This window comes from Biomphalaria glabrata, chromosome 18 (genome assembly GCF_947242115.1).
Source record: "Biomphalaria glabrata chromosome 18, xgBioGlab47.1, whole genome shotgun sequence".
NCBI classification, from domain to species: domain Eukaryota; kingdom Metazoa; phylum Mollusca; class Gastropoda; family Planorbidae; genus Biomphalaria; species Biomphalaria glabrata.
Genome location: NC_074728.1, coordinates 10544677 through 10559637, shown reverse-complemented (window position 1 = coordinate 10559637; position 14961 = coordinate 10544677). Strand labels below are relative to the sequence as shown.

Below are 14961 nucleotides of genomic sequence, written 5' to 3'. Positions count from 1 at the left end.
ATTGTATGCAGCCTTTCTGGTGGCTTTCCAGCATTAAAAGAAGGGGCGAATTGTGTGTGGTTAATCGCTTGGCTTCCGAACCTGGAGTCCTGGGTTTGAATCTCAGTGAAGACTGGGATTTTGAATTTCGGTATTTTTAGGGCGCCCCTGAGTCAACGCAACTCTAATAGGTACCTGACTTTAGTTGGGGAAAACTAAAGGTGGTTGGTCGTTGTGCTGGCCATATGACACCCTCGTTAACCGTTGGCCATGGAAACAGATGACCTTAACATTGTCTGCCCCATAGATCGCCAGGTCTGAAAGGGGAACTTGACTTACCTTTACTCCAGCATTATTTAATAGGCAAGAAACAGATGCACTATTAACATAAGCCTTTCTCCCTTCAATAATACTGTAGTAGCCCCAAAGGCGGACTGAAAGGGTTAATGTATGCGGCCTACTGACACACATGACTCAGGCCAATCACACAGGTCAAGGGCTGTCGATAGACAAGAAACAGTACTACTAGCACACGCAAGTATGACCCGTGTTGTGGTCATGTGACAGAGAACCTTGACGGTCGAGAGACAGTGTGTAAGAAAGGACAGTTGAGTCCATGACAGCAAGGCGGTACCATATGGTACCTTGAGAGTCCTCGAGAATGTAGCTGTACGAGCAAGAGAGACTTGTGGTGATTAGTTAGTTAGTTCTGTTTAGGCTTGATTGAGAAAATTGAAACAATACACAAACACTTGTATTTTGAAAATAAAGAAAATAACAACCAATATTAATAATAATAGTATCTTTATTATTGACTAGTTTTTATCATAGTTTATGACTCCTAAGAAACATCACAGCAGTGCAAATGAAATGTACATTCATATTTGGTCAACTAGTAGAATAGGGGATTTGCAAATGTTTAAAAGTTTTATTAAAGTATATTTTTAAAGAAAATCACTAATGACATTTAGGAATGAACTTCAGTAATACTTCATGTAGCGTTACTTAGACTTTTATTTCCGTTACACAAGTGGCGTAGTTAGGAATTCGCCATCATTTGGAGGCCAGGGAGAGGGGCTTGACCTCTTTGGGAGCCCCTGCATTTTTTTCGTAATATTTAATATTCAATGAAAAAAAAACACTCATTTGAGGCCCAGGGGGGATTTTCAAATTCTCCCCCTCCTTCCCCCCACCCTAGCTACGCCTCTGCATTTTTTCAGACGTTCATTTATAGTAAAAAATAAAAATCTAGAAATTCAACAATCTTCCTTGTGCGAGTCATTAAGACCAAATCTTTTCCGGCCAAGAGACCAAATAGGTCTTGTCACCTTGTGCATTATGGGGAAAAAGTTGTCGCGTCCAACCGAACTGAGCCTCTTACGTTGCATTATATACTGTTGGACTGCAGTTCCGTGGGGCCAGAGAAAGTTGAGTCAATGGTCATATATGGCCCGCGGGTTAAATTTTTAACCTTTAAAACAATTTAAATAGATCTTCTGATTTTCCACATGGCACTAATGCCACACAAGGCGCAGTGGCTGAGTGATTACGCGCTTGGCTTCCGAAACCTGGGATTCTGGGTTCGAAACTCAGTGAAGACTGGGATTTTGAATTTCAGGATTTTTTGGGCGCCCCTGTGTCCACCCAACTCTGATGGTACCTGACTTAAGTTGGGGAAAGTAAAGGCGGTTGGTCGTTGTGCTGGCCACGTGACACTCATTATCATATGCCCTATAGATTGCAAAGTCTGAAAGGGGGAACTACTTACAAACAATACAAAAGCAGGCATAGATAAAAATAAAACAAAATACAAATAAAACGGACTAGTACTCATTCTACACTTCAATTATCACAGTGAGGAGGTAAGATATATGACCAACGTGGAAGTACTACAAATAGCACGGTGCCAGTACATCAATAGTAGACGCCTTAGAGCGCAGGAGAGTACAGGTCGTCCACTTTTAAGCCGGACGTGTAGTTTAGGTATTAGTAGCATAAGTATTAAACAGTCTAGTTTGACACAATAATATTAATAATGTATTCATAAGAAAGTGAACTAATAATTAGTAGTTTCTTTACAGTCATCCTTCTAGTGCTTACGTATAACATAAATATATAAATATTTTGTGTTCAATACATGTTAAATAAAGGTTTTTCACAAATATAAGCTAGGTTAGTAAAACAATTCTTATCATTTAAAAATGGAGACGGTCTATATGAGTTGTAATAGTGTACGCAGTCTTCTTCGTCGTATTCATTATTAGGTTCACCTGGAGAAAAAGAACGAAATATTAATTTCATGCTGTTCTATACTAGAACGACGAAGTCAAAAACAAAAAAAAAGCGATGTCATTTACAAAATACAAATATTCACACTTGATGTGAGTAACATCTTCAGTAGAATCACTAAATGAAGAGACACTTGAGGACAGAGTAGTAACAAGTGAAGTAGCGATAAACCATACAACATTGAATCATAATTTACAAATTTTATCAAAAATAAAATAAAACCTTATAAAGTACTCAGAAAGAGACAAAATAAAGACACAGTTCTTATTCCATTGACTAGGACAAATTTGTGAAAGTGCTCCTTGTTTCCTACTGTCATTAGAGTATGGGTTGGGTTTCATGAATTAGACGGGAAAATAGCAGAGTTTAGTTTTTTATTTTGATCTACAAAAGGGATTTATACTTAGTGCAACGAGCAGGCTATAATCATGAAAATATCTTTAAACAAAAAAAATATATAATATATTTCCAGTTGCACAAATGTATTCTATTAGTCTAGAATCTAGATCTACTAACAATTACTTACTGGATTCATTCAAAATAATAATGCAATTCTTACTCAATACAGTACTTTGTTTTTTAACTCTTTCTCTCCGTTATTATTTTCCACCTTTCCAGGGAATTCTTCATTTTGCTCATTACCATCTCACTACCCTGTTATGATTAAGCTTCAATAGCTTTGTTGTTTGTTATCAAAAAAGTATTTTACTTGGTAGAGGATTAACGAAAAAATGCATGCTCTTTTTATATAACACAAGTTCAAGTTTATAAAGTTAAACATTAATTTAATTTAATGAGGTCAAATCAACGGTTGTATCGTTGATTAGGAGAGAAAGAGTTAAAAGTACTTTTTTATATTTGCTCATTGTACGTTACCTTGAGCAAACACTTGCCCCCTACATGTGCTGTCACAAATAGTGTTATCATCCTCCCATCTGAAAACGTTTTCAACATCGATGTCATTCAGACCCACCCAGAGGCTTGTGCTGTCATAGTTCTTCTGAAGAATCTCCAGCTTTCCAATCGTTTTCACTGTGTACAGATAAGCTGATTTCCCTGAAAACATTTCCAGCAACATTTTAAAAAATATTTTCACTATGAAAATTATAACGGTCAAACTAGAGTTAGTCAACGAGCTAGTCATTCTTTTCGCAGCAATCTACAGCGACAGCCTTTTTTAGATCAGCGTCCGCCCACTCTCCATGATTAAGTGACTTAAATGGAGGTTTTGTAAAAAGGTTTTTTTTTACTGTTTAAAGTGGAAAAGAAAAAAAAAGAGTCGGAGTTTGGGAACTGGTATAAAAAAAACAACAAATCAACGGTGTATCTGGAGTTACATGCTAGTAATAATATAATCTTAACCTGGACATGGGAGAAGATGATTTCATCCTTGCCACTACTGTTTCCCTACTGCACCACATGGGCGCATCCTTGCCACTACTGCTTCCCTACTGCACCACATGGGCGCATCCTTGCCACTACTGCTTCCATACTGCACCACATGGGCGTGTAACAAAGGGGGCGAGAACTCTACAAACGAGACGAATCTTTCAGCTACAGACTCAAGTTGTCATCAAAGTTGATCCCTCCAAAAACTCGGACTCATGCTAACTGGCTGGACCAACATATAAGCACTCAGGGCGGAAGGATCCACCTCTGAGAGAACAAAAACTGGACACTGGAACAATTGGGTTAATTCGTCAAACAGTACACCCAAACATTAGCAGTCAAATGATGAGTAATACTTTAGGTTATTATCATTTCTGTTATTGTACCATCCAGAATGCTGCCGATTCTCATATTTCTAATATTAACATAAATAATTGTATCATCTTATATATTCCAGACGTTTTTTTAAAGAATAATATGATTACGTTCTTACTCATTCGAAGTCATTGGATTCGCTGCCTGATTCATGCAAACCGCTCAACGCTATAATTGCGCTAGGGATGAAAGACTACTTATAAGAATGGTATCTAGCAAGCATAAAAAAAAACAAAAATGCGCGAATTTGCTTTTATCTTTTTATTCTTCTAGTATTTTATAAGACTATGTTTCCGATATTGCAGAAATATGGGAATGAAATTGGAGCCTGTCTTTCCACCCAGGAAAATTTCAGTTATTAAGAGTAACAAAAAAAAACTAAAACAAATAAACTCCACTTATCTTATTCATGGTAAACCAGTTACACAGTAATACACAGACTAAAAACGCAAAATACCTAGGTGCTATAATAAATGAAAAATTCTTATGGAATACCAATATTCATGAAACTATCAAAAAACAAATCAACAGGGTTTATTAAAAGAAATTTCTATAAATCAAATAAGAACATAAAACTACATTTTATTTAACCTTGGTTAGGCCAATAATAGAATATGCACCCTATTTTTTGGGACCCCTAAACTCAACATTAAGAAACTGGAACAGAGCAGTGAGATTCATAACAGTGAGATTCATAACAAACGAATATTCACATTTGACTAGAGTAACACCTTTAGTAAAATCACTAAATTTAGAAATCCTTCAGGAGAGAAGACTCAAAAGTAAGGTAGCAATTATATATAAAATACTGGACCATAATCTTCAAATACAATAACAAAATCCAATAAAATACTCTGAAAGACACAATGACAAAGGCGTATTCCTCGTCCCATATGCTAGGACAAATTTGTAAAAATGCTCCTTCTTTCCTAGTGCTATTAGAGCATGAAATCCTACATCTTCCCTAGTGGTATTAGAGTGGTATTATAGCATGGAATGGGTTACCTGAGCTAGCCAGGAAAACCAGTGACTTGGCAGAATTTAAGTCATTAGATAACATGCATGACTAAATGCATGACGCGTAGGACGTTGTCATCTTCTTTTTAGAAGTAGCGTCTGTATTATATAAGATTGAATAGGATATTGCAAACTTAAAATACCTCTGCATGAGTTTCTAGCAAAAAAGTAGTTTGTCATGTTGGTGGAGACCCAAACGCATGCACTAGTCGTACCACTGGTGACAAGTTGAAAGCCGTCACTCAGATCGCATGCAACATACACCTCTTTCTCTCTGTTCATCGTTGCGTTGAATTGGCTTGATTTACAAGTACCTGAAAAAGACATTTTTTAAAGTAAAATTGAACAACATTAGGTCAGTAACAGTAAAAAAAAAACAAGGCTTCAAAGACAGTTAGTGTGGAAACTTAAACTCACAATCGGCCCCTGAAAAGATCCGCTCAGACAGTTAAAAAGGCAGTCCTCAATATGTTTATAAAGAATATAAAAAGCTATAAATTATAAACTATCAACAACTACAAAAAGTTAAAAAGAAAAAAGAAGAGACGTGCTCGTGTCGAGAGTGTTAGAACTACAGTTGTAGTGTTCAATTAACGACTTGATATCACAGGATATGGAGATTTATTAATGCTATTATTATTGCATTGTTAATATGCATATGTCTTCAATGAACTGATGGTTATAAAGATATAGTTGACTTCTAGGTGTTACTTACAAAGACCGCATCACGAGTGAAGTTAAGTGTTCCGAGTATGTGATAGTACACTAAAGTTAACGTCTACAATATAAAACTGCCTAATAATTGTTGTTTTAAATTGAAGTCCACAAGTGTGCATACTAAATCGTTTTTACATTTTTTGGGTAAATTTTTTAGTTTGTAGGACTGATTACTTAACTTAATAATACAATTTTTTAAAAATATTATTGATGACAAAAAAACTAAAACCATTTGCGTAAATGTGTTTAAAATATGGTAAATACTAAATAGTCTAACTAGAGGTCATACAGGAGATGTGATACGAAGTCATTGAGGTATTGTTAAATTACAGCTCAATTATTGTTTTAAATTTATTTAGCTACAGGGATGTTTAATTACTTCAATTTATTGTCCTTGACCTTGTTTTCTTTAGTTTATCTTGAAAATCTTCATTATTTTTGCATCTCCATTGTGTTATTGTTCATCTCTTTCTCTCTCTCTCTCTCTCTCTCGCTCTCTCTCTCTCTCTCTATATATATATATATATATATATATATATATATATATATATATAGTTCTCTTGGTGGTTTAACCATGCAGGACACGACGATGAAAAAGTCATGGAAAGATAACTCTTTTATTTCTACAAGTCGGACTAGAGTTACCCCACGTAAATTTTGCGGTAACGGAGAGCGAGACTCAGAAAAAAAGGGGAGTGTATGCTACGCCGCGGGTCGGCTCGATTTTATAATTGTTTGAAACGGCATGGTCTTTAATGCAAAACTCTTTGTATTTATGTTGGTTAAATTATGATATTGTTTTCTACAGTGTAGTTGTTTTTTTTTTTTTTTTTCACATTTTTGAAATTCTTAGCTGTGCACAACAGTATTCACAGTTTCAACATTACCAGACGCTGCAGCATTTCAACCGTTCTTACTAATTCTTGTGGGTATGCCAACTGCAGTCCGAGATAGACCCTTCCTTTATATTTGCTCTCCAGTGCATAATTATTTCAACTGTCAGTGTCGATTTGGAGAGCATGCATCTGAGAATACATCTGTATACCTTAAAATTGGTCAACCTGCCGACCTTCTAGTACGTCACTAAAGAGAATGTCTTGCGGAAGTCTAACTTGGGACACTCCGTGAACATGTCCAAGCCAAGGCGTCTAATACTGAAAACAATGCGGTTGTCCTTGCACGGTGCTTGTCGCAGCACAGCACTTCTTCATTGGTTATTTTACCTTTCCACCTCATTATAAAAATCCGCCTTAGGCAATGGAGATGGACAATATTCATTTTTTTTTCCTGCCAAGAGAAAGTGGATTATGTTTTAATACCGCATAGCAGAGTGCTCCTCACACAGGCGAGGGTTGACTAGGGTTTCGATATTGTTAGTCTTCATAGACAGCAAGATATTGCCCCACACTTTTTTTCTAGAGCGTGAAATGGTGCCCAGTGGCTATCCAGTTGCTGATGTCTTTATGCAGCAGCACATCTACCCTGCACCATAGATCCCAAGGTATAAAAGGGGAACTTTACATCTACTAGAAGAGAGAAATCTGCATTCCACATTTTCTACATTAAATTCCTTTACACGTTTTATCCTATTAAGGAAGATACTCTATAGAATAATTATTTGTATGCGTATTAATCATAGTTATAACTCAGGACTTAACCAATCTCACATGTTTGCTGGGTCTTATTGAAAGAAAAACAGGAACAGTCTTGCGCAATGCACAACTTCGAACAAAATGACTTACTTGTAGCAGAGATTAGAGTCATTTGTTGTTGGATTATCGGCTGGGATTTCTCGACTTTGTAGAAACTAGCAGTTTTAATTTTCAGCGTAAGACCTGGGCATAGTATTATACAATGGGTGTCACTCGATTTAAAAATTGTGCTTAGAAAACAATTGAAGTCTTATAGTAAGAGAGGCGGAGAGAGTGTGAGAGAGGCAGAGAGAGTGTGAGAGAGGGAGAGGGGGAAGAAGATATGATGTTTTATTATTTTTGTGTATAAAGACATACCGAAAACTTTTTTTTCGGTATCGACTTATTAATGTGATAAAATAAAGTTAGACAAGAAAGCTTAAATAGACCATCCAGTGAACATCAGCCTCGTCTGTATCAGATGTGGAAAAAAATAAGCAAGTTGCAACTGGGTTTGCATAGCCATGTGAAACACTGCACTCATTCTTAATCTTTGGAATCGAAGACATTGCCATTATTATTATATTATATATATATATATATATATTATATTATATTATATTATGTTCAATACCGTCATCTGTTCTTTTGTTTTTAAGATTCGGTTTACATTCATCAAACAATAAAAGACAAAGTAGAGAAAGTGATATGGAGACATGTTAGGTAGGAAGATATAAAAAAGACCAAAGACAAAAAAATATAAAAGGTAAAGTTGTATAAGAAGTTACAATAATTAAGCCAACTAAACAACATCATCATATTAAAAGGTAAAACGCGTGGTAGCTGAGTAATTAAGCGCCCGGCTTCTTAACCTGGGGTCCTGGGTTCGAATCTCAGAAGAATTGTATTTTGAGTATTGGGATTTTTAGGGCGTCCACCTAAATCTAACCTGACTTTAGTTGGGTAAAGTAAAGGCGGTTAGTCGTTGTGCTGGCCACATGACACCCTATTGGTTAACCGCTGGCCATAGAAACAGATGAACTTAAATTAACGTCATCTGCCCCATAGATAGCAAGGTCTGAAAGGAACAACTACTTTTATATTAAAAAGTAACAGCCGCCAACTAAGTAATGCAGTTACAATGTGCTACAAGGTTTTGAAATAAGATTCTACAGTGATAAAAAAAATCAAAGCAAAAGAAAATAGCGTTCACTTTTAAAATGCAATTCTTAGGAACGTTTCACACCAGAAGCACCAAAAATCAAACTATTAATGTTATCCGCGATTGATGGCAATTTCTAAGAAGTATATTCCTTTTTTTTTTTTGTTACATTAGCAGATGAAGTACAGATTTCAATAGTCCGTCAAACAGTATAGGCTACATATTGTCTTTATAAATTTTGTGTCAGTGTTACAATGCAAGGGCTTTTAGACACGCACAGAAAAAAAAGTAAGGCCTTTAAGACCATGCGATCTATAGTGCAGAAAAATGTAAATGTCATCTGTTTCTATAGTCGACGGTTAACGAGGGTTGTCATGAGGCCAATGTGACGAGATGTTAATTAATTAATATTTGGCTTGTTTATTTATGTCTAGGGGAAATTTTATTAATTTTATCCCGCTCACATATAAGATTTTGTACAGGCACACCGCAACTAACAGTAAGAACAGACCAATATTATACGTTTATAAATAAATAAAATTTAATAAATGAAAGATTACAAAGATAAATGATCAAATAAAATTATAATTAAGAAATGAAATGAAGGTGCTAATATCTAAAATAACTGCTCATCATGGATTGCTAATTATTGAGTGATTGGAGAAGAAGAATGTTCCTATGTCTGCTACTTATTTTCTTAGCTGCTAGCCCGTGGGTCGTCTTCTGGCGGTCGTAGGACTGGCACTCAGAAGGATGAGTCATCCGGCTCTGTCTTAGTACGTCGGCTCGGGGTAGTCTCTATGCTGTAGGCAAACTGGCTCTAGGGTGAGGCCGCTGCCTGTTTAGCAGTAGAGAGGGTTGGTGTTGCAGACTAAGTTGTAGTGGGGTGATCTCTCAGCTGTGGTCTCTAGCTCGTAGAGAGCCGTGCTAACTCAACACCAGTTTATCTTCTGCTGCGAAGGTTGCTCTAATCTGTCGGCATTAGGCAATAGCTATTGGGCAGTGGACAGTTTGGGCCGGGTACTGGGCAGATGATACTGGGCAGTATAGGGCACTGTGGACACTGGACAATATGTTAAGGCCAAGGACAGTAGGCAAAGCCTTCTTGCTAACAGGTATATAATTGAGGGGGGGGGGGTATCTGGTGCGGTCCGCTCCGGTTACAGCTTCCTATGGAGATCTGGTAGTTATAGCAATCGTGTGTAGCAATCGGGGTAGCAATCAGGGGTAGCAATCGGGGGTAGCAACCAGGCTGGGGATAAGACAGACAATTAAGAACCTCCTAAAGGCATTGAGTAGGGATTCCCAAATGCCTTGCAATCATTCAGATGTAGGCATTGGTATCAATCCCAATAAGGCATTTAAGACAATCATGTATAAAATCTTAAAGCATGCGTATAACTCAATAGCAAACAAAATACAGGTAAGATAACTACAGTAAATGTGTCATCATATAATGTAGGATGATACTAGCTAAGATTCATCCATTAAATGAGATTACGGCGATAAGTAATCAGTTACAGTAAAATGGGGAATGAGCATATTATATACTAAAGGATAAGATGAAAATAAAATACTAGGATCGAGATACAGTATAAGGGTTTGATATAGTTAATCAAAATTACATTCATCCAAGGAACTATAAGTTCACAAGGGTGGGAGACATAATAACATGTATGAGGGATATACAACAGAACTGTGAAATAACTAATTTCACATGGGCTCTGTAAGTTTAGAGCACTGCGATCTAAGTTCTTAGACAGTACTTAGATTCACTAAAGGGTATTGTTTACATCAATCACTAAAATACAGGAATGGATGAAACATAACAAATAAAATATAATGACTATAGTTTCAAATGTAGACAACCATAGCGGCATTAATAATACTATATGAAGATATAGCATTGACATAAAATAGTGCAAGATACATACATAATAAAGTTATAATGTAATGACGGGGAACGTGGTTGTGTACTAATGTGTACTCACACATTCCTATAAGATAAAATGAGTATAGTAAAATGTTTACACTTACCCGTTTGTCCCTAATGAAACCTCACAACTAAACTTCCTAACAGAGGAGACTGTATGAATACTAGCGGGCCTAACTTAGAATGTTTGGGTCTCTCTCTATATATAGATGGGACTTTTCGTTTAACGGGTGGGGAAGAAAGCTAGCTGATTTTCTCACATGTATCGATGTACCGGAGATGTCAGACGTCAGTTCAGATTTATGGTCAATATTCGTTGCCTACCGTGAGAGTAAAGTCTTAAGCGAATATGTATCTGTCCAGCCCGAGTGCAATGCTATTCTTAGAGCGATGTGTATCCTGCGGGGGGGGGGGGGGGGGAGATAGGTGTGAAAAGTTATTAGGACGCAGCGTGAAGGGACTAGTGTGTCCGGTCACCTGCACGGCAGTCAAAATTAAAAGTTAGCCCTAGAGAGGCTAATTAATGTTTTACGTGGAGATTCGTCCCGTGAGAAACGTGCGAGGGGGGATAAATCCTACAAGAAATTAGCTGTGGGTGGACAGGAAAATAATTGTTTTAAGTTAAAAATAAAGTTTATCACGGTTTGCTGGGAAAAACTCAAATGAACTTTTGCATGCAAGTTTCGTATCGTCACAGCCAACACAACCACCCACCGCCTTCCTCCTCCCAACTAAAGTCATATACACATTCGTGTTGGATGGGGGCCTGAAATTCCCAAAATTGAAAATCGCAGTCTTTACCAAGATTCGAACCTGAACTCATCGGTTTGGTAGCCAAGCGCTTTAACACTAAGCCACCATGTCCCCAGAAAAATATATATCAGAGGAACATTCGGATTTTAAACAGGACCACATCACAACAGAAAAAATCCTAAACTTCAGGATACTCTGCGAAAAATACTTTCAACAAAAAACAGAATCTCTTTCTTGTCTTAATTGATTTCATGAAGGCTTTTAACAGTCTGGCATGGAGCACTCTTGGCGACAATGGAAAAGTACAATAAAAAAAACATGATTAAAGTCAACCTTTCAAATCAGACCACTAGAGCTGTGTATTTTATCAGTAACATCAGGGACTGGTTTAACAGTTTGAGTGAGACAAAGCTGCCTACTTTCACCAATACTTTTCAATATCTCCCTTGAAAGGATAATGGAGAACGCATTTGAAGGTTACGAAGACATAGTAAACTTTGGAGACCATTTTAAGGGATTTAATATGAAGACAAAAACCTGTAAGGGTAAGAGGTTTTCAATACTTTGGGCCTATCGTCTCAGATGAAGGAACCAAATCTGAATTTCTGACCAGAATTGCACAGTCCACAGCAGCAATTGCAAAACTCAAAATAATCTGGACCGACAAAAGCATAACCCTAAACACTAAAATCAGACTGATGCGATCCCTGGTCATAGCCACTTTCTTGAATGCTTGCGAATCTTTGAAGCTGCAAACTAGAGAGGAGGATTCTGGCAATGGAACTGAGAAGTTGTAGAAGGAAACCAGGTATCATGCTACTCAAATCAAACCAGACGCACACAAAACACAAGCTATTTTATTTACAATGCCTGTATTCGTCAGAACTTGGACCCAGCAGGAACCTTGACAGCTGATCTCAGAAACAGCTCTAACAATTTTCCGATAAATTTAACAGTCAAGAAAAGAATGGCTATCTCGTTAGTCGCACGGGGGAGACTCTAGTTTGACCGTTATAATTTTTCAAAGAAAAAATAAATCTAAATTTGGCTTGACTACACTTACAAAAAAAAAAAAACAATCATGGCATACAGTACCAGGCTTAGTCAGCCTTAGTGTACCGAAATTATACGATCAATTTAAAGTTTAAAGTTTCAATTTTATTGAAAGAATATCCAAGTGTTAGACATTTATTTTTTTGTAAATTTAATATAGATTACATCTAGAGTCTAGAATCCTCTGAGTCCACCCAGATCTAATGGGTACCTGACATTAGTTGGGGAAAAGTAAAGCCGGCTGGATGTAGTGCTGGCCACATGACACCCTCGTTAACCGTAGGCCACAGAAACAGATGACCTTTACATCATCTACCCTATAGACCACAAGGTCTGAAAGGGGAACTTTTTTTCTTTTTTTCTAGAGTCTAGATCTTGACTAGACTAGATCTTGGTAGATCTTAATCAGAGATCTAGGTCTAGTATTAGATCTAGATGTCTATATAATGCTAATATAATGCTAATATCAATAAATAATCTCTAAATGTACGAATTTCCGGACCCCGGTGGCTCAGTTGGTAAATACACACTATCACGCAGAGATAGGTTTCAAAATTATGGTTTCGATACACGGCTTGAACGAAATATATATATATATATATATATATATATATATATATATATATATATATATATATATATATATTTCATTATTTTGTTATTTTATATTAAGTTGCATAATGGAGTTGTCTCTTTAAACAATGTATTTTTAGAATTTTTTAATGTTCTTACCTAGTTGAATGAAAAGCTCAACTTTCAAAATGTTGATTACAAAACGTCGTACTGAAATCATTTTCTCTTTTCTAAAAGTTTGTAAAGCAAATTATTTTCCCTAAAACTGTCAGCTCATTACATCATCATACTATTGCTTATTTTACTTTCAATCATCACAACTATACACAGTCCAAACAATGTTTTACTTGGGACTTTTCTGTGTTATGTCTGAAGGATTAAAAAACAACTAGGCCTACTGGATACCATTTGCTCTTCAGTGGCTGCATTTTACGATAATACATTGTTTAACTACATAGTCAGACATTATACTCCATAAACCATAACATGGTTACAAGTTTACAAATGGTATTGATTTTCTGTCAGAAAGACAGTGAACTAGTAGTCGCACAATGATATTTGTGCATTTTAAAATGGGGCTATCGCATTAAAAATTAACTATAAGATTTACAATACAGTTAAAGCCATAAGATCAATACGCTAACTCAGGGGTGGCAGACTTATGACGCATGTGTCAAAAGTCGTGCCTTGTACACTTACATATGGTGCATCGTAACCCCGATTAAAAAAAATCCGGAAAAGCATGCTTGCAAAAATAGTTATAACCAATTTCTAGAAAAAAAAATCAAAAACGATTTGACTAGCTACTACGACGCCAAAGTTGATCGACATGTTTATAAAACAAATCAGATCAAACGAAATGCATGAAAACAGTTTTTTTATTATTATTTATATTGTGCACACACGTGAGCTGGTTGATTGCGTTAGTTGTTGGCAATTTTTAATGTTATTAATTAAGCTTTTAGTTATTTAAAAAATCGAAGAAAATTGTAACATTTTTACGATCTTATTGGCCGTAACCATCTTCAAATGAAAAATGAATCCTGCCGATTCCAAAAAGCCCAAGGCAGTCTGGCCGGGTACTGCGATCTGATCCTACTGTAGAATGACAATGTGTTCTTTTTGAGGAATGATCTCAATGGCTTCCATGACGTCTTCATAGAACTTATCTTTGTCCTCCTGAAGTCAACATAAGTGGGGCATACGCACTAATTAGATTGACTTTTCTAAATGTTGCCATCATACTTATGCTTATTAACCGTTCCTAGCCACCAACTGGAGGGACTACCATGGGAAACAATTTGTAAAATTATTTAACAGTGAACATTAATACATTTAACAGCTTTATCTTCGTACGAATAATACAAGCAAACATTTTTTAAGGTCCAAAATTAATAACCCAGCAACTGGTTTTTCACAGATAAAATTAAAGCTGTGACCGCAGTAGTTATCGTTCAGACTGAAGTTGTCAAAGTGATAGTGGACACAGTTCTCACAGTCTCCACTATTATTTGGTTCACCTGTCAAAGATAGATACAATTTTAGCTTACAGCAGCTTTAATAAAGGTACATGTTCTATTTTTCAGGCCTGTTTGTTATTAGAGTTATTGCTAGAAAATTTTTTTTTATCTTCGATAAACTTACTTTTGCACCTTCGCGCTTGTGCCTTGTGCCTTAACAGAGGTAGCACCAAATAACACAGGCAAACATGGGCGTAGCCAGGGGGGGAAGTTTGGGGTTCAAAACCACCACCCCCAATGAAATCCCCCCCCCCCCAGGCGGATGAAGGGTGTCGGAATTTAATGGCTGATGTTTTGCTTGATTTTAGGGCAGGTGGTCGCTACCGATGTCTTCGAGCATGTCCACTCTTTATTGCAACTTTAAATCAGCTGACACTAGTGACAAGTCTAGTCGCGACACCCCCCCCCCCTATTGCCAGTGTGCAAGAAGGTCGGGGGGGGGGGGAGTCTCTACCCTGCAAAACAACCAGATTTGTTTCGTCGCATATCTCGAGCAGTTGCCGCCCTTTGGCGTGGCCGTGTTTCTACGGACACCCCCAGTTGGGTGGGTTGTAAAGGTTTAGGCATGTG

The 14961-nt window shown here is 36.9% G+C and overlaps 1 protein-coding gene across 1 annotated transcript; it reads right to left on the bottom strand.

Moving 5' to 3' along the window:
• Window positions 1–766: 766 nt before the first annotated feature.
• On the bottom strand, window positions 767–5352 carry LOC129923979 (C-type lectin domain family 4 member E-like). The gene is made up of 3 exons (XM_056017448.1): window positions 5193–5352; window positions 3145–3324; window positions 767–2249 (listed from the first exon to the last, which is right to left on the bottom strand). Exons 1-3 carry the CDS (start codon window positions 5329–5331, stop codon window positions 2110–2112), a joined length of 459 nt encoding a protein of 152 aa, XP_055873423.1. The 5' UTR covers window positions 5332–5352; the 3' UTR covers window positions 767–2109.
• Window positions 5353–14961: the final 9609 nt, after the last annotated feature.